Genomic DNA, 17941 nt, shown 5'->3' on the forward strand with positions numbered 1-17941 from the left:
GGGACGGGGGGACAGCGCGACCGAGCCGGCGGGGCTGGGGCTCGGTGCGCGCTCCGCGGTTGGTGCGGGATGCGCGTTCGGTGCGCGCCGGCGGCGCGGGGCCGCGGGGAGCGTTGGCGCAACGGTGGCGGCGGCCGAGGAGCGGCAGCGGAGCGATGGAGCGCAGGGTCCGGCACTGCCGCTTCCGCGCCCGGACGAGCCCCGCGTCGCCCCCCAGGCACAGGGAGGTCATGGGCCCCCTCGGAGGGCTACGCGTCCAAGTGCAGGAGCATCCGAGCCGGCCCGGGCACAGCGAAGGAGCAGCGAAGAAGAGCAAGTGCATCTCGGCTCCGGCGGCGGTTGAGAAGGAGGCCCGGGGTGTCATCAGGAGAGAAAGGGACCATGAAGGGGGCAGCGGTGACCGCCAGAACGAGGAGAAGGTCCTGGAGCAAAGTGGGAATAAGGCCTGGAGAAGAGCTGCTGTCCGAACGGACCGACCCATCGTGGCCTTTGAGGCCCGCCCACTGAAGGTGGAGAAGAGCGATGCCCCGGCTGGATCCCTGTGCGAGCTTGGAAACCCTCCTCAAGATCAGAATATCCCGGTCTTGTTTCAGTCCTTGCCTTCCAGGTCCCACGTACAGCTCCAAGGCCCTCTGCCCTCGCAGCTGATGCATGTGACTCCAGTGCCGGTAAAACAAGTGCCAGTTCAGTTGCAGCCTCTACTGCAGCGTCCAAAGATTGAAACACAAAACGTTCCCCTCACAGTCCTGCCCTCGGATTCAGGTATTATGGTCAGAGAGCTTGCAAGGTGGCACACAGGTGACAGGTTATCAGGCAGGAGAACACAAGTGCAAAGGTCGTGTTTGAGAACCATCCCTTTGCATAGGCTGGGTTTAGCATGACTCTCTTGCACAGCATAAGGCACAAAAGCACAGGAGCACAGAGTTCTGTAGTGGTTTGTTACAATCAATGCAGTTTTTGTCACCTTGTGCCTTGTCTGCATGAACCCCCTTAGGACAGTGTTCAGAATTACACTGAGTTGTGATTGCAGTTTTAAGGTCAGGAATGTGCTTGATTTTTAAAGCTACAAAGTACTTGTACACCTCTCTGAGAAAATCTGGACACGTTAAATGAAGAGTATTTTGAAACATCTGGATTAGAAGCCTTTTTTTTTTTAATATCTAGACTTTCAAAATTAATTACTTAAGTAAGGTCTTAAAGACTTTTCCCCTTTATTGATTATGTGAAAAAGTTAATTTCTAAACCTTTTCCAGAGAGGAAATTGCTTGCTCAGGGATTAGTTTTAAGGGGCCTGGAGATTCATCATGTTGCCAACTCAATTAAAATGCAGCCGGTGTTTACAAAGAGCCAAAGCCAGGTATCATGTAACAATCGTTTGGGAACACAGGTTCCTCCGACAAAATGAGTGTCCAAATCCAAAAAAAGAAAAAAAAGAAAAAAAAAAACCCAACACAACAAAACCCAAGCAGAAACCTGAAACAGTGACAACCTCACTTGAGAAGGCAGGGACTGCACAGGTGTGGGACTAAACAGCCCTAGCATCCTTAGTCCTAGTCCCTGCATCCTTAGGGCTTTGGATACATAGTTCTGGTGGTGATAACACATTTGCTGTGGTGTGGTCTGTGCTATACAACGTTTACTTTATAAATTCCTAAGAAAGCAAGCCAACTGAAATCCAAACTAGTGTGGTAGCAGTCCCTGTTTCTTTCTTTTTTTTTTTTTTTTAATTATATGTAACGAAAGCCAGGTAACTGATTCCTTGTGCAGTGACTCAGCAAAGGGCAGTGGAGGATACTCAGCTTTAGTTATTTTGTAGGAACTGCTCTCCAAATAAGCAGTGAGTTTTATCTGTTCCAAAGCTCCAGTGGTGCTGTTGCCAAGCATCTTCTGGGTGTAATGTTGAGTGTGACCTGCTGTATTCCCTGGAAGATGATGATCTTTCCTTGCCTTGTTGCACAGGGATGCCAGACACTCCATTCAGCAAGACCAAAAGTGGCCGTGTGAAGCGTCCAATGAATGCATTCATGGTGTGGGCCCGGATCCACAGGGCTGCTGTGGCCAAAGCCAACCCAGGTGCCAACAATGCAGAGATCAGTGTTCAGCTCGGCCTGGAGTGGAGCAAACTCACTGAAGAGCAGAAGCAGCCGTATTACGAGGAAGCTAACAAAATAAAACTGAGGCACAGGGAGGAATTTCCTGGTAAACATCTTGTTTATTTACCTGAATGCTTTAGAAGTGCAGGGCTTTTTGGAAAACCAATCTCTTGCATTATAGCAAGTAATGGAGATAGAAAAAAAATCACAAATATTGCAAGCAATACACAATCCTTCTGTGTGCTTGAAACTGTATGAATTTTTTAAAGCATTCAAAATGATGGTGCTTAGACCACCACAGCTACAGCAGCTCTTCTGAATGCTTTAGTAGTCTAATGGCCAGAGAGCGAGTTTGTTGTGAACATGGCCTGCTGCATCAGTTTCCTTGCTCCAGAAAGAGCTGCCCAGGTGGCCTGTGGTGACACATGCATCCATTCCTTAAAAGCAGGAAAGGGAAATGTCACAGGAAGCACAAACAGCATTGTATTCTGTGGGATTCTTCATCATGTAGGCTTGAGGTTCCCAAATAATGGTGTGGAAAATGTTGTTTCTCAGCCTTTTGTCAAGTGTTAAAATTTGTACCCTTAACAAATTCATTTATCCAGAAGATAATGGAGCATAAGTACTTTGAACACTTTTAAAATGCTGTTGAGATACCAGATGTTGTGATCCTTTCTCTCTCTGTTGTCATAATGCTGCTCATTCATGATCCTGTCTAATCTGTCATAAACAAGGAAAAGAGCATCACTCTCCCTCTCTCCTTGCATCTTTCAAAAAAAGAAAAAAAAAAAGGTGTTTAAAGTTGCATTAAGAGTTAACCCATGTAAGAAACCAAGCAGCTCAGTGTAAATTCATAATACATTTATTCATATGTCTATAAGTGTTTGGTTAATGTTGTCAGGCAAAGGCAAACCTACTCTCCCAAAATCTATGCAGGGTTCCTAGTGGGTTATATTTTCTGTTACATCTTGTAACCTGCAGATGTATGTGAGACTTAAGGGGTTGAGGAAACAATGAGGAAAGATCCACATTTTGAATAGTAGTGGTTTTGTTCCACACTGAAAGCCCACAGTGCCAGTGTCATGTTCTCCTTAATGTGCTTTCCTCAGCTGGGCCACATCACTCCCCACTGTTCGGTATTTCTTTGTCTCCCAAGCAGGCACTACTTGGTAACATCTCAACAATGCCCAAATATTTCTATTTCATTTCCATCTCCAGTAAAATTCCCCATTTCCAGCTCACCAAAACAAATGGAGCATTGCCATTGCCTACAGGAGCAGGTTTTGGACTTGTGTTATCAGATCCTTCAGAATTACAGATAACAGAGCTTTAGATAAACAATGAAACCATCCAAAATATTGGATGTCTGCTTTTTTTTTCATCTCTGACAGGTTGGGTTTATCAGCCGAACAAAAAGAAGTGTTCTCCACCACCTGGCTCTGCTGCATTTTCGGGCACTTCCCAGAGTACCATCACTACAAACCCAGCTGGCACCCTTCCCTTCTCATCACCTACTTACTCTTTTGTCAACTCCAACGTTAAGAACAGTATTGCACGTCCAGTCTGTGAGTTTTCTCTAGTGAATTATTTAAAAAATTCAGAATTTACCTATTCCAGTAAGAGCTTGTATTTACGAGAGCATGTAATGACAGGGCAAGGGGAAATGGCTTCAAACTGAGAGTAGGTTTAGATTAGATATTGGGAGGAAACTTTGCTGTGAGGATGGTGAGGCCCTGCCACTGGTTGCCTGGAGAAGCTGTGGCTACTACCCAACACTTTGTGCTACTTAAGCTGTTAGGCTACAGCTGCATCTTTCCCTTGTTTGGTCTCCACCTCACAGATACCCTGGAAGGATCTTTGTTTTTACAAGAACTCCACACTGGCAGTGAAATAGAGTGTAGTGTGAGAACCCTCAGTCCAGTGTAAGAGCTGATCTGCATATTCCTGAGAGAAAGAGCTCAGGCTCTGTCAGTGCATGGATAGTGGATTTCAACAGCAGACAGCTCAGATCCAGGCAATGGCATTTTCTTCTTTAAGCATCCTGACAAGGGCTGCTTTCTTTGCAATGAGACAAGAAAATGAAATGCCTGATTATGCTGTGTGGTAATGCTTGGAGATATTAAAACAAAAGAACACTCAGCTTTGCTCTGGTGAAGTTCTGAGTTAGTGATGTTTGAAAACTTTTATGCAATGTGTTTTGAAACCTTTCCCTATAAAGGCAGCCCTGTTGATGAGGTGTGATTTGAAAGTGTACATTGAAGTTGGTGCTCTGCAAAACATTTCAAAGTGAAATTGTCTAGTCGTACATTCATTGGTGAAATAAGGAACCATATTGGAGATCAGGGTGTTTTACACTCCTCAGCACAAAGATTTGTTTTAAATTTGGCTCACTCCAACTCAGTAGACTTGTGAGGTCTTCTGAGCTGAAGGCACACTCCAACCCTTATGGGGCCTTAATAGGACAGGACATGCCTCACCAGACCCATAGCCACAGCTCATTAGCCACTTCCTTCCGCCCCTGGGTTTCTATGGAAGGAAGCTTTAATGTGTGGGCTCCAAACCCATTTGTCAAAACACATTAGATGTATGACATGAGTTGCCGGGAAAGTTCATGAAGAAATGTTCTGTGTCTGCTCAGAAATGCTGTGGTTTGCTCTGCTGCTGTTTATCAGAACTCTGTACTCATGTCTGATAAATAACTGTTTTGTTTCCCGAAGGTGAGTCTCCTGCCATCCATCTGCCAGCTTCTTCCATTCAACACGCTGGGCCCATGACCCTTTTCCAGACCACGGCTGCAAGCCCCACGTCAGTGGCTGTTGCAGCTCCAACTCTGTCCCTGCACCCTGTAGTTTCATCACAGCACTTTGCTGAACCTGCTCAGACAGAAGCTTTTGTATCACCTGGGCTCAATTTCTCCCTGAAGAGACCTGCACCCGTTTTCGCTGAGAGCTTCAGCAGCAGAAACCCAAGTAACATCAGCACCACTAGTGGCAGGTTTTCTGTCGCTAACAGTGAGATCCCAGGGGTTTCTGTTTTTCCTAGAGGCATACCTCTTCCCCAGGCTACCCCTTTTATTCCCTCCCCTGCCTATGTGTCTGCTCCCATTGGACAACCAGCCAGTTTGTTTGGAGGAACTCCTCAGTATCCATTTTGCCACCCTTCCTTTATACCTGGACCTCGCTGTTTCCCCTCAAGGTAATGAAACCATTTCAATACCAGTAAGAAAAAATGCTGAAAGACAGAGAGTCTTTTGACTTGCAGAAAGCAGATGGAGCTTTCAGAGGGAAAGGAGCTCTTACCTTCCTGTAGCTGCCGTGTGGTGGGACCCCCTGGCCTCAGCCTGCTCGTAATATGTGCCCAGTTACTGAAGGCTCCATAGAACTATTGCAGTAATTGGCACTCCTAAGGCCATGGAAAACACAAGTATTTTCTTTCCACTTTATGGCTCTAAGTGCAGTTGATTTAGGCAGAAGAGCGTTAGGTAGAGATAATGTAAATATATTTCGAAAATGGTCAGATAGAATTAAAGTAGGTGTGCCCTGGAGATGTCTCCTGGGTACACTGTGATTGCCATAAGTGCTAATATTTCTGAAACCCAGCCTGGTGGGAGGTGCCTGCAGAATTCTTGTGTAAGCAGTAATTCCTAGTTCTTCCTTTTCAGTCTCTGAACAGTCAGTCAGACATCCCCTAATAGAAGAATTTCCAAGCTAACACATGTAGTGTCCCGTAGGACATCTGCTGAGCTGAGCATGCACAGAAAGCACCAGTGCCCTGGTGCAGGTGGGCAGCTCAAACACAAGTCATCTGATGCTTATTCTTTATAGGGCATCACTTTTCTTTCATGACTGCACAGTAGCAAACCTAACAAATTATTATGATTATTAGACTTAAAATTTGCCTGTTTGTACACTGCTCATTCTCACTAGTAGTAACAACCAGTGTGTTCCTGTGGCAATAAGACCACCTGGTCTTTAATTAGGGCTAATGATGACCCATTAAACTCAGAAGAACTTCAGGAGCTGGTAAGTGCAATACAAGATGTTTCTGGTTTTGGGGTCCTTTAAAGAAACACAGGACACATATTCCCAAAATTGCTAAAAATGATCTTTGCTCAGCCCTTGGTGTCTGAAAGGAGACAGTTTTGTGAGGCCTCTGAGAGAGAAGAGTGTTCTTGCAGCATAAAAGATTGTTCTGATTTCACACATTAATGGACTTCTGAAGGCTGGCAGCTTTCTTAATGCCAGGGTCATTCTAATACAATGATTTATAAGTTGTCTGTTCTATAAACTCATTTCTTGCATACTGGAGTCATGATTTCTGAACTGAAAGTGCAGATGTATGCACTAAAGATTTAAATACTAGATTGGAATGATGAATAGTCCCATCGAAACATCAGTAGATATTGTATCAATGTCTTTACAATGTCTGCACTGTAGAGCTCGATTACTTCTTCACATGTTTTGTTTTCTTCACAATGTAGTGAATTTCTCTAAAATACTGTAAATTACAATCCCTGTGTCATTCTGCATCAGAATGAAAATTCAGGCATCTGCCACTGGAGGAATACGGTTCCATTTGACATAGTAACTTCCTGCAATTTACTATGTGGTTACTTTATAAAAATGTATCACTGTGTGTTCTTTAAATATTAACATTGACAACCACATATTGGGCACAAGGATTCTCTGTCCTGTTTGATAACAGTGTAACAGATGAAAGAGATCAGTAAAAATTATAAATAAGAGCTTTTTACCCCAGGTCTGTCACAAATTTCGGCATGCAGAAATTAGACAAACTGACTTTTGATGCTTTGTTTTATTAATCTGAGTATGTTGATTAACTCACTGCATGCTGGTTTATGCATGGTATTATTTGATTGATAAATGCATAATTGATAAATTATGTTTGTTCTCAGAGCAACCTTATGTGTATATGAGGTTGAACAAATGCTTATGCACAGAAATGGAATCTGAATGACTCTTGTTATGGTCCTAGTGCTGAAATTAGGCATGGTTTTAAAGTTTGTAGGTTTTAAAAAACAGGATAAGCTGAGTGGCATAGAACATTAGTGTCACTGTGCAGCCCCACATTTCTGAAAGCCAGCTTTGAATCTCTTTCCTTGCAGCACATTCCCACTCAGAGCTCCATTTGGCTACGGGAATTTCTCCAGCTCAGTGCCTCAGTGCTTTGGCTTTTATGAAGAGGGGAACCAGAGGCAGGAGGTGATCCTTTCCCCTCTGGATGAAGACTATCATTTCAGGCCATACTCAGAAGAGAGGCTGTGTGAGAACCAGCACGTCTGTGGGAGCCCCGAAATTGTGTTCAGTCAGAGCACCTACAGTGAGGAGCGAGTTCTGAGCCCCCTGCCACAGCTGGATGTGGAAGTGGTAGAGGAGGTTTTGCCATCCCCCCCATCTACTCCCTCCAGCACTTACATTGTCAATGTAACTGACAGTGATGAGGAAGAGGAAGTAAAGTTTTTTCAAGTATTGTAATTTTTAAAACATATTATAATCCAGAGAAATATTATACAATGGGAAATAAATGTTTTCCTCAACACCACCTTTTCAGTCAAGTGTGTTCAATGGGAAACCCACGTAGCTTTAGTAAGTTGCACAGGTCATTTTGAAGAGTCTGATGAGCTGTTTGGATAAGAGGAAAGTCTTATAAATAGTAGAAAATGCCTGTTCATTTCTAAATTCTCACTGAAAGCTGATCTGGCCTGCAGGAATGCATGTGGCCAAATGTACTAATTCCTCCACAAGCCTGTTTCGGGGTATAAAACAGCTGTTTGTGGGATCGTTCTCTAGATCTAACTTCCCTCTTCTCCCATCTTTTTTTTTATACCGTGTGGTGTAAGACATCAGACATGTTTCAATGCACCAGAATCTAGAATGGTACACAACTGTTCTGATAAATTCTGCTAAGCCCAGAGGAAAAGAGGACTGGTTTAACACATCCTGTACATACTAATGGGAAACTACATGTAAGTGTGATCCCTTCTTCCCTCCCAGCTAGAGCTGATGTCCTGGACTGGTTGTTAGGGATCTGTGTCTGCAGGTCTGTGTCACTGGAGCCAGCCCTCAGCTGAGCTCTCTTGAAGGCTCTCCTGTCTTGTCTACAACAGAAGTGAAAGTTATACAAACAACCCACTCAAACCTGGCTTCCTCTGCATCATCCCTCAGCATGTCTGGCAGCCCTGTAGCTGGGAAAATGTGATAGAAGAGGTTTTTAGTTCCCCTTTCTAGGTCGTTTTCAGCTCACCTACAAACTTCTCCTAAATACAGATTTCTGAAGTGCCAAGTATCTGTGCTCTTACTTTCCTCTGGCAGTGTGAAGTGGCCAGTCTAGGCCAGCACAGGCAGGGCCAGTCCCTTGGTGACTGTGTGCCCTCCTGCAAGCCTTCATGGCAGTGCAGAAGGTAACTGGGATGTGAGGGACATGTTCTACTTGCTTAAAATTATTTTCTTCCTTACTGTTTACCTTAATCTAAACTAAAAACCACCTTAGATCCTTCTCAGCTTGAAAAACAGGTGCAGATTTTCTGCACAAAGTTTGTTTTCTTCCTGCTGCTGTAGAAGTCTAAAGACGTGCGGTGCCTCCCTGCATCACTGCCTGTGGCTATCCATTTACAGAGACAACTTTCCTCTCCAAAATTACTGGACACTTCTATGGATTGGATGTTATTAAAAGCCCTTGTGCTGTTATACCTGTTTCCCTTCTGAGAATGAACTACTTCAGTATAATCACTGTTGTGTTGGAGAAGTTTGCAGACAGCACAGAGAAGATTATAGCATTTCACATGTGGAAATACAGTTAAAAAGATGTCTGCAGGTACAATCTCCTTCAAGTTCACTTGTCTGCAGGAATGAAGCAGAAGTCATAGCAGAAAGTGGTAGCAGTGACCCACCCTTTAAAAGAAGCCCAGGGAGTGCTTTGATACCCTTTTGCTATCGGCACATCGGGACAAGCCCTTGTCTAGCTGCTGATCATCTTACAGCACTTCTCCCTCTTTGGCAGGACAGCTGCTCCAGGGCCCTTCCAAATATCCCTGCTGCCCTACATGGGTGGTGGAAAACCAAAGCTAAACAGAATATTCTGGGTCAGCTGAAGCTGCTCTCAAGTGTTAGGACTCAGGATAAAGGAGTTCGTTCTTAAATCTCCAGTTTCCCTCACGGGTTCACAGCCTCCCTCCTTTGATCATTTTGAATGACCTGAACAAGAAGAATGTTCTGTAAAATGGGAGATTGCACATTCCACTCAAGTCAGCCAAAGTCATAACATTTCTGTCATCAGTGGGAGTGTCTGTAATGCAGAGGTTAGGCAGGACAGTCTTCTCCCTTCTCCTGCTAAGACTTTGATTCTGGCTAACGTTTCCTTCAGTGTCAGCAGGAGTCTTCTCAGAGCACTTTGTTCCACAGCCTTTCCCATTTCTGAAGAGAGAATTGCAATGGAATATTACTGAGCTCTGATACATGTCCGAGTCATTCTCTGCTCAAGTCTGTTTCTTGAACGGGCATTTTCCTCTGCAGGTCTGTTTCCTTCTCTGTGCCTAATTCCTGATTTACTATGAATGTAAAAGAAGAATCATCATCTTTTGCTTTTCAGCTAACAACAGTAGCATTAAATCATCTTGCAAATTGTCGAGCAAGTGCAGAACCCCCTCTGCAAAAGCTCTGTCATCAGTTTTGCCCTGGGGAGGCTGAAACACCTCATTGTTGAGCCTAAGGGTGCTGCACGGAGGCTGCTGCTCCATGCCTTGGCCATGGGGGATGTAACAGATGAGGGAACAGAGCAGACTTGAAATTCCCAGCTGATACTCTTAATCAGGTGGTTTGGATCCTGGAGGAAATGAGTCTGAGCCTGTGTAATTCTTAGATAACCAGAAGTCTGACCTTTTTCTGTGAAATCCAGCAAATGTCCCACTGACTTAGGGAAGAGCTTTTGAACAAGTGGGCACAGGCAGGATCTGACTCATCCTGTGCCAGAGGCAGCGTTAGAGCACCAGAGCACTGTTAATAAGGCTAAAATATCCTGAATCTTTCCATACAGCAATGTCTCAATAATGTAAATGATGTATCATAAATATATAGATAGAGTCACCTATATATAACCACTGCACAGCCTGTCATTTTATTTTTATACAGGGAGTTTCTGGTTTATTTTTATAAAATCTTGTTTCTATTTATAAATTGAGATATCAATTCTCATATTACCAAGATCCAAAGGTAAAAATATCACTATATAAGAAGTGCAAATATTGCACGTATTTTTATGATACTTGAACACTGAAAACAATCACAAGCAAATAGACGTTGGCATAAATATTTTAGTAATCTTTAAATAAGGCTCTTTTTATTCAATTTTTTTCTTTTTTGAGCTGATCTTCTTTTAGAGAAATATATGGAGCAGTCCCTGCAAAGATTTGTTGTACTGAGAAGATTTGTGACAGTCCTTTAGTACGAGCATACATGTTTGTATCAAAGTGGGTTTTTTTTCCTTTGGGTAGACAGAAATTTTATGCAGGGATGAAAGCAGAGTAGCTAAATTTGTGTCTAAATTTGGCTTGCATTTTAACTTATTTATAATATAGACATGCACAATAGTGCCATTGTTTTGTTCTATATTACAGGCAGCTATAAATAAGTAGGGGAATTCACAGGAGAAAAAAAAAAAAATCAAGATTTCCCTTCAGGATATTCCATATGATTAGAAAAGAGCTGAAATTTTTCCCCAGTATTTTTTGCTCTAAGAAACAAGATTTAGTTGTGTCAAGAAAATTCATTACCTCCGTGGGTCAGCTAAAATGTCGTTTATAGCTCTCTCACCCTGATTATTCTTTCTAGGTGTCCCTACAGTTCCTGACTTTCCTCTCCCAGGCTGGTATCAGGAATAAACTGACCTTCACAGAATCAGAGAGGTTCAGTGTTTGAAGTGTTGGGGGACAAAGGGGACATATGTAAGATAGAAACCAAAATGGTATCTGCAAGTGGGAACAGTCACATTTCCTTTGGGCAGCCATGGCAAGAGCCAGCAAAGACCTTCAGTACAAAAGAGATTAGAGTTTTTAATAGCATAAATAATCCTCTGGACAAGAGACAGAATCATTACTGTTATCTGGCAAACCTTTATTTTGAAGGGAGTATTCATTTCCTACCAGCCTGATTTACTGATACACTCTGAAAACCTATCCACGTGCACATTCTCCCCATTTCTCATTTCCCTGGTGGTTCACCTACACAGACACTTCAAGCATAGAGATGAATGGAGAGGGTTGAATGGATAATGCAGATCAATGTCTGTCTGAGGAGTGTGGCTAAGAGGTAATGGCACTTCCTGCCACTCGGAGCTGACCCCATAAAAATCCATGTCAGTCAACCCTTGCAGCCTTGAGTGGGGCTGCAGTTGAGCTGGCTGGGAGTCACACGCTGACACAGAGAAGGCAGTTGCTTTTTGTGGGCTCAGTGTGTGCAAGGAGCTTCTACAGCACCGTGGAGTCCCCCAGTGTTTGCAGCTGGTAACCTCAGCGTGGCCCCATTAACTCGGACTCTCCTCTCGTGGTGCAATCCTGACCCTACGGGCTAATTCAGCAGTGAGACAGAGTTGTGCAGCTCCCTGAGGGGCAGAGATCCATCAAAGAGATGATGTGTCGACTTCAAGCCTTGGCTCAGCCCTGAAGGATGCAGGAGAAGACAGGGATGCTCCTTTGGGGGCCTCATGGCAGTGAGTGGATATCCCTGAAGGGCAGCACTGGGAATACGAGCTGTGGATGTTCCCAAGTCCTTCCTCAAGCCCAGCCCTTCCATTGACCATAACGGGAGACAGGCAGTGAACGTTCTTTCCTTCTGTCCTTATATACAGGCACATAAAAATCTATCCTGTATCCCTTCAGCTGTCCAGGAGTAATGTATTTCCCAGGAGGGGACAGATTTAGGGTGTCTCTGGAGCCATGGGATCAGCTATGATAAGATTGCACATCAATATAGCAAACAAATAAATAAGCAGCTCTAGAGCTCCTTCCTTCCCCCAGCTGTCCCCTTTTCCCTAGCTTTGGACGCACAATGGATTTCTGTGCTGACGAAGGCGCCGGAGGGGAGGTTTTGCAGAGGGAGCCCCAGGGAGGTGCCCAGGCTTTCCCCCTGCCCCGGAGGGGGACAGAGCCCAGCTCAGCCCCGCGCCGGAGGGCAGAGCCGCTGGAGCACCGGGAGCATCCCGGGGTGTGCGGAGGGAGAAGGAGAGGAGGGGGCTGCGGGCGGGCGCGGTGCCGCGGTGGGAGGGGACAAGCGGCGCCAGGCGGGTTTATAGGGCGGCGGCGGCGGCGGTGGAGGATCGCGGTCCCTGCCCGGAGCCATGAGGGGCCCGGGGCTGCTCTGCGGCATCGCCCTCTCGCTGCTGCTGCGGCTGCCGCCCCGTGAGTGCGGAATGCCCGGGCTGAGTGCGGAATGCCCGGGCTGAGTGCGGAATGCCCGGGTTGAGTGCGGGGTGCCCGGGCGGAGCTGCGCGACAGCTCCGCGCCAGCGCTCCGGCTCCGGGAACGCCCGGGGATGGATGGATGGATGGATGGATGGATGGATGGATGGATGGATGGATGGATGGATGGATGGGGGATCCTCCTGCTTTTCCACAACCAGCGCAAAGCTCCCTCTCCTCTCCCGCCCCGGGTTCGTGCTGTCTGACGCCGGGGTGCGGAGGGGCCAGGGGTGCTGAGCCGCTCCTCTTGTTCTCCGCAGCCGCGGCCGCTGAGGTGCAGCTCCAGCCCGAGGTGGTGGTGCCGCGCTGGGCAGCCCCGGGTGGCCCCGGCAGCCCCAAGGTAGGTCGCGCCCAGCGCTTGGTTTCTGCTTTGTTTGCAGCCCTACCTTTCCGGGGCAGGGGGGATGTCGGCGGGTAGCACAGCACCTGGCGATGCGCGTTTCGGGTTTGTGAAGCTGCGAGGATGAGCCAGGAGCTGCCACAGCTCCTCCAGATCGCAGGAAAGGCTGTGTGAGCTGGCTGGCACTTCTGGGAACTGCTTTCACCCTGCCCTCCGCCATGCCTTAAAGCCTCGGTCTGTAGCTACCTGATCGATGTCTGTGAAAGGGGAGCGGGGCCATGCAATCAGTGGCATTTAGGGATAGAAGAATCTGCTGTAGGAGAAGATAAGCCCAGAAAGCCACCTGTGTCCTGGGCTGCATCAAAATAACTGTGACCAGCAGGTCAAGGGACAGGATTCTGACCCTCTACTCTGGTCAGGTGAGACCCCACCTGCAGTGCTGTGTCTGGGATCCCCAGCGCAGGAAGGACATAGACCTGTTGGAGCCAGGCCAGGGTTGGGCAGTAAAGATGCTCCAAGAACTGGAACACCTCTCCTATGAAGACAGACTGAGAGAGCTGGGGTTGTTCATCCTGGAGAAGTCTCTGCAAAGACCTTGTCACACCTTTCAGTACCTGAAAGAGCTGCAAGAGAGCTGGAGAGGGACATTTTACAAGGGTATGGAGTGACAGAACAAGGGAGAATGGCTTTAAACTGAAAAAGGACAGGTTTAAATTAGATATTTGGAAGAAATTTTTGACTGTGAGGGTGGTGAGGCCCTGGCACAGGTTGCCCAGAGAAGCTGTGGATGCACTGTCCCTGGATGTGTGCAAGGCCAGGTTGGATGGGGCTTGGAGCCATCTTTCCTAGTGGAAGGTGTTCCAGCCCAATGGCATGGGGATGGAACAAGATGATCTTTAAGGTCCCTTCCAACCCAAACCATTCTCTGGTTCTGGGAATCCCAGCTGTGAGGGTGCTTTGCGAGGTAAGAAAAGCCAGCCAGCAGCTCAGGTGGGTTTAGCTGTGTCTCTGTTAATACACATCTCACCCCTGCTGCTGTTACATGGATGAATGAAGTGATGTGTCAATCGTCTCCAGACTCTGACAATCACTGAGATCCTGACAACATCAAACACAAAACACAGTTCAGCCTTCCCAGGCTTTGTGTTGTTGCAATCAAGAAGTAATTGCAGTTGTGTGATTAAGTAAAAAAGGGAACTCCAGAGTATGTTTTTTACATTGTGAACCAAAAAAAGAGAAGCTACAGCATTATGGAGACATGCCATTTTTCTTGAATGTAGTGGTGTTATTTGGGAATTTATTAATGGGTCTTTTCCATATGATGAGACTTTCTAAAAGTTATTATTGTGTCCTCTTACACACAAAAAACTCTACAATGACTCTCTCGTGATCTTAATTCTTTTTAAAATGCCCTTGCAATGCTGCCTGCAAGTTTTGGTTCTGTTATTGATAGTGATGCAAATACATCTGGAGAGCATTTCCCCTTATACAAATTTGCTGGGTCTCAGGGGTCACACTTGGTTTGTTTCAGGCAAGTTCCTGTTGGCTCTGAAATGAGTGTTAGCAAAGCTTATATACAGCTGGGATATTTCATTTACACAGCAATTGACGGACTCTGAGGCAGTGGGATTACTGAAGGAGAAGGGAGGGAGACATTAGTAGTAATGATATTTGCACAACCTTTGTGAAGAGACTTTTGTGGTGATGGAGACCCTCAGCTATGGGTGAGGCAACCTCCAGTGCTTTCATGGTAGTGAGTGAAACAGACCTAGCCTGAGATGAACTGAGCACCTGTGACTCGGTAAATGGAACTGTGCCTCTTGCAATTATCCTTTCTTGTATATCCTAAATGTATTAACTTGTTTTGCATCATCTGCGTGGGCCTGATGCCACGTCCTGGAAACTGAAGGGAGGATGAGCAAAACCCAGAATATGAGCAGGGAGCTGATGAAAAGAGATATTTGTATTTGATGAAATGGCAAGTGAGCATATCTCTGGGCTGACAGAACACCCCATTCAGCCAGCCTTGCCTTCTTTCACTTTCAGTGTTCTGTTCTGCTAAGTCTCCTCCAACACTGATTTAGAAAACTCCATGGCTTAATAATTTCACCAGCCCTCATGATTTCTTTTTTCTTCCAGCTGAAAAAAGTGCATTGTTATATTAATATGAGTTATTTATCTTCTGGGGAATTTGTTCCTCCAGTTTCTTTATGAGAAAGCATTCAGACTTGGAAATCCCAAGCTGACTTTATGTAGTGGTTCTACTTTGAGGGAGGTAAAACTGCAGACCTCAGAGCCTCTTCCAGTTGCTCCTCTCAAAATCTTAGTCTGTGCTTTAAGTCTCTGGAATGATTTGGGTTTTTTAAATGTTGGGGTTAGTGTCTACATTTGCCCTTGCACTAAGAAACTGGGGTGGATTCTGTTCAGACCAGCAGGCCTTGGGGAGGCAGCTGTCCTCTGTCCTGCTGTGGAGCTGCAGGCACGTTGCAAACCAGGGCTGTGGCGTGTGCTTGAACACACTAGAAAGCTGCTGTCATGGTTTCCTGGGACTAAAACAACAACAGCTGTGAAATACTGTCTGTGCAGTGGCTGGAGTCTGAAGGCATCCAAGGGTCCCCGTTGCCTGCCTTTTACTGGCACTTTCTGCGCGTAAAGGAACGATGTGAAAATCTCTGGAAGAGGCGCGATTCCTCGCATCCTGAAATAGGCTCCCAAAAATGTCTTTCTGCTGTGACAACAAAGGAAGCTTTGGTTAACTAGCTCAGATATTTGACTCTTCAGCCTCTGGGGCAAGCTGGGATGTCCTATGATATGGTGCTGAGCACAGTCTACAGGAGAGGGGGGTGCAGGGAGCCCTTCCCATCCAACCTCCAAGGACTCCAGCACCAGGATTTGCTGCCTCATCTGAGCACATTATTCTCCTGAGACAGCAGGAGGTGTCTCTAGCTCAGGTGCAGCATCCCAGCAGATGCCTGTACCGCTTCCTGGCTCTGCATAGCTGTGCTGTGGGATGCAGCAGCGTGCCTGGAGCTGGGAGCCACCGTGGCACATCCCTTCCCTTCCCCATCACTCCAGGTCTGAAGTAGGAGGAAGGCAAGGGGTGCTTTAAGGTCAGCTGCAATTCCCAGGGGAGCAGTTTGTATTTGTGGGTGTGTTCATAACTATGATGTGTGAGTAACAGGCAGCCTCTCTCTTGCACACAGCATCCACTCCGAGCTGAAGTTACAGTAAAGGCAGAAGGCCAGGAGCTCGTCTTGGAACTGGAGAAAAATAGGTAAGTGTGCTTGTGCCTCACACTGTGATCCCACTTAAATTATGAATAAGGATTACAGTGAGATCAACAGGAAAACCTCCACTGACTTCAACAGGGTTTTGATAAAGACAGGATGAGGAAGTCCGTCTCTGGATTTCAAGGTTATTCTGAGTCCCCTCAGATGTTAATCAGCCAAGCAGCACACTATAGCAGAGCTTTGTCAGCAAAAAAACCAGATGGTGACCTGGCCCTCAGTGTGTAAACTTACTTTTGCATCATAATTCTTCCTACATTAACTGGAAAATGTTGCTGATATGGAACTCCCTATTTACCAAATGGCTCAGTGCTTTAGAGTCAGTGTGACTCTAATGAGGATTTCATTTGCTGTGATCCAAAGAGGTCCTGCTCTGCTTCCTAGGAGAAATTATCTGACAGTTTCAATTCCATTAGTGCCCTTCATGCTAAACTCGACTGAAAAATTGGTTTTGCATTAAGTGAAATGCAGCCTCCTCTCAGGCATGTGAGAGCAATGCTGTGTGCTGTCGCAGGGTGTGACACAGATTGAATTCAGAAGCTGCAGGAGATTAAGGTAGGGAGAAGGATTCTGGTCTGGAGGCCACTCCAGAGCCCCTCTGCCCTGTGAGTACTTTAGTTTCCAGTGGTGGAATAGCAGCTGGGAATTTAGCTGCAAGAAGCTCGTCTTTGCTCAGCAGTCACTTGCACTGTGTTTATTTTTAAATGGGTATGAAAAATCATCTATGGAAATACAATCAGATGTCTTCTAGAATCTGTAGGAATAATAACCTGGGACTAATGACCTTGGTTATATTTTGAATGTATTTTATGGACATCCCAACCACAGAGATTGGGGACTCAGCTTTCCTCCTGAAAGAGTGAAGTGTCAGAAGATCTTATTAGTTTTGATGGCAGGGCATAAACCTAAATGATATTCAGGGTGTTTTGGGGGAAAACCAGATTTTTTTTTTGTCACTGTCTGCAGTAAAGCCTGGAATGTGATGGCTGATAGAAGGCATGTACCTCCTACGAGGTGTTCTCTGTAAAAAGCCACGAAAGCTGCTGAGAGTTCCAGTGCTGCAAAAACGGAATGCTTTTCATGGGCAGTCATGCACCTGTGTAGAACTAAACAGAAACAGCTCTAAATTCTGTGTGTTTGAGCAGGTTTCAGCAGGGAAAATAAGACCAGGCACCATAAGCACTGCTAAGTCAGTCCTGTCTGGAGAAATTGCTGCTGCTGATGACAGTGGTACCATGCCAGGTCTGAGCTGAGCCTGGAGGCAGCACAGCCACTGATGCTGCTGGGAGTCTCCTTCCAGGACTGTCAGGTCTTGCTGATTCTGCAGTTGCTATGCAAAAGTGAATGTTTCTGGCACAGCTGAAGCTGGCCAGAGGAAGCATCCTTGCTGGGTTGATGCATTTGTGCTCCAAGCACCATGATGTAAGCTCCAGGTGCCTCGCAGGAGCAGTGCTGTGCTATTTCCAGCACAGAAAAACCCATTGCTGGTGTTAGTAAACAGAGTTATAATAGTAGAAGGTTTCTATTGTGTTTGTTTCCTGAAATGCATTTTCATTCATTGAGATGTATACACACAGGCTTGGAAATGGGTGCACACACTTCCACTGCAGGATGGATCTCCTTTACTGGTGCTGATGAAACACAGCACCTGGTTCGGAGATTTTTAATTTTTGTTTTCTGTGGAAAATGCAGGTGATTCACAGAGAGCAGTGCTTCATGTGGGAGTCTTGCCCGGCCTCAAGTCCTTGCTC

General features: G+C 46.0%; 2 protein-coding genes across 2 annotated transcripts in view; both read left to right on the forward strand.

Annotated features, from left to right (window-relative positions):
- Positions 1-74: 74 nt before the first annotated feature.
- SOX30 (SRY-box transcription factor 30) lies at positions 75-7655 on the forward strand. Its single transcript, XM_010399909.3, has 5 exons — positions 75-762; positions 1960-2199; positions 3485-3658; positions 4811-5288; positions 7219-7655. The coding sequence occupies exons 1-5, from the start codon at positions 156-158 to the stop codon at positions 7586-7588; spliced, it is 1869 nt and encodes a 622-aa protein (XP_010398211.3). The 5' UTR covers positions 75-155; the 3' UTR covers positions 7589-7655.
- Positions 7656-12412: 4757 nt separating this feature from the next.
- Positions 12413-17941, forward strand: part of ADAM19 (ADAM metallopeptidase domain 19) — a 33298-nt gene continuing 27769 nt past the window's right edge. The window contains exons 1-3 of the mRNA XM_039559653.1: positions 12413-12504; positions 12824-12903; positions 16107-16177. Of these exons, the coding sequence (XP_039415587.1) occupies positions 12444-12504; positions 12824-12903; positions 16107-16177 (212 nt within the window). The 5' untranslated portion in view covers positions 12413-12443. The remainder of the gene's footprint in view (positions 12505-12823; positions 12904-16106; positions 16178-17941) is intronic.

This window comes from Corvus cornix, chromosome 13 (assembly GCF_000738735.6).
Source record: "Corvus cornix cornix isolate S_Up_H32 chromosome 13, ASM73873v5, whole genome shotgun sequence".
Classification (NCBI taxonomy): Eukaryota; Metazoa; Chordata; class Aves; order Passeriformes; family Corvidae; genus Corvus; species Corvus cornix.

Bases quoted from the DNA above. Each gene is read 5' to 3' on its own strand.
- SOX30 (XM_010399909.3), top strand. From the start codon at position 156: ATGGAGCGCAGGGTCCGGCACTGCCGCTTCCGCGCCCGGACGAGCCCC. The intron at 3,659-4,810 runs GTGAGTTTTCTC...TGTTTCCCGAAG, and splicing joins CAGTATTGCACGTCCAGTCT to GTGAGTCTCCTGCCATCCAT. The intron at 5,289-7,218 runs GTAATGAAACCA...CTTTCCTTGCAG, and splicing joins CCTCGCTGTTTCCCCTCAAG to CACATTCCCACTCAGAGCTC.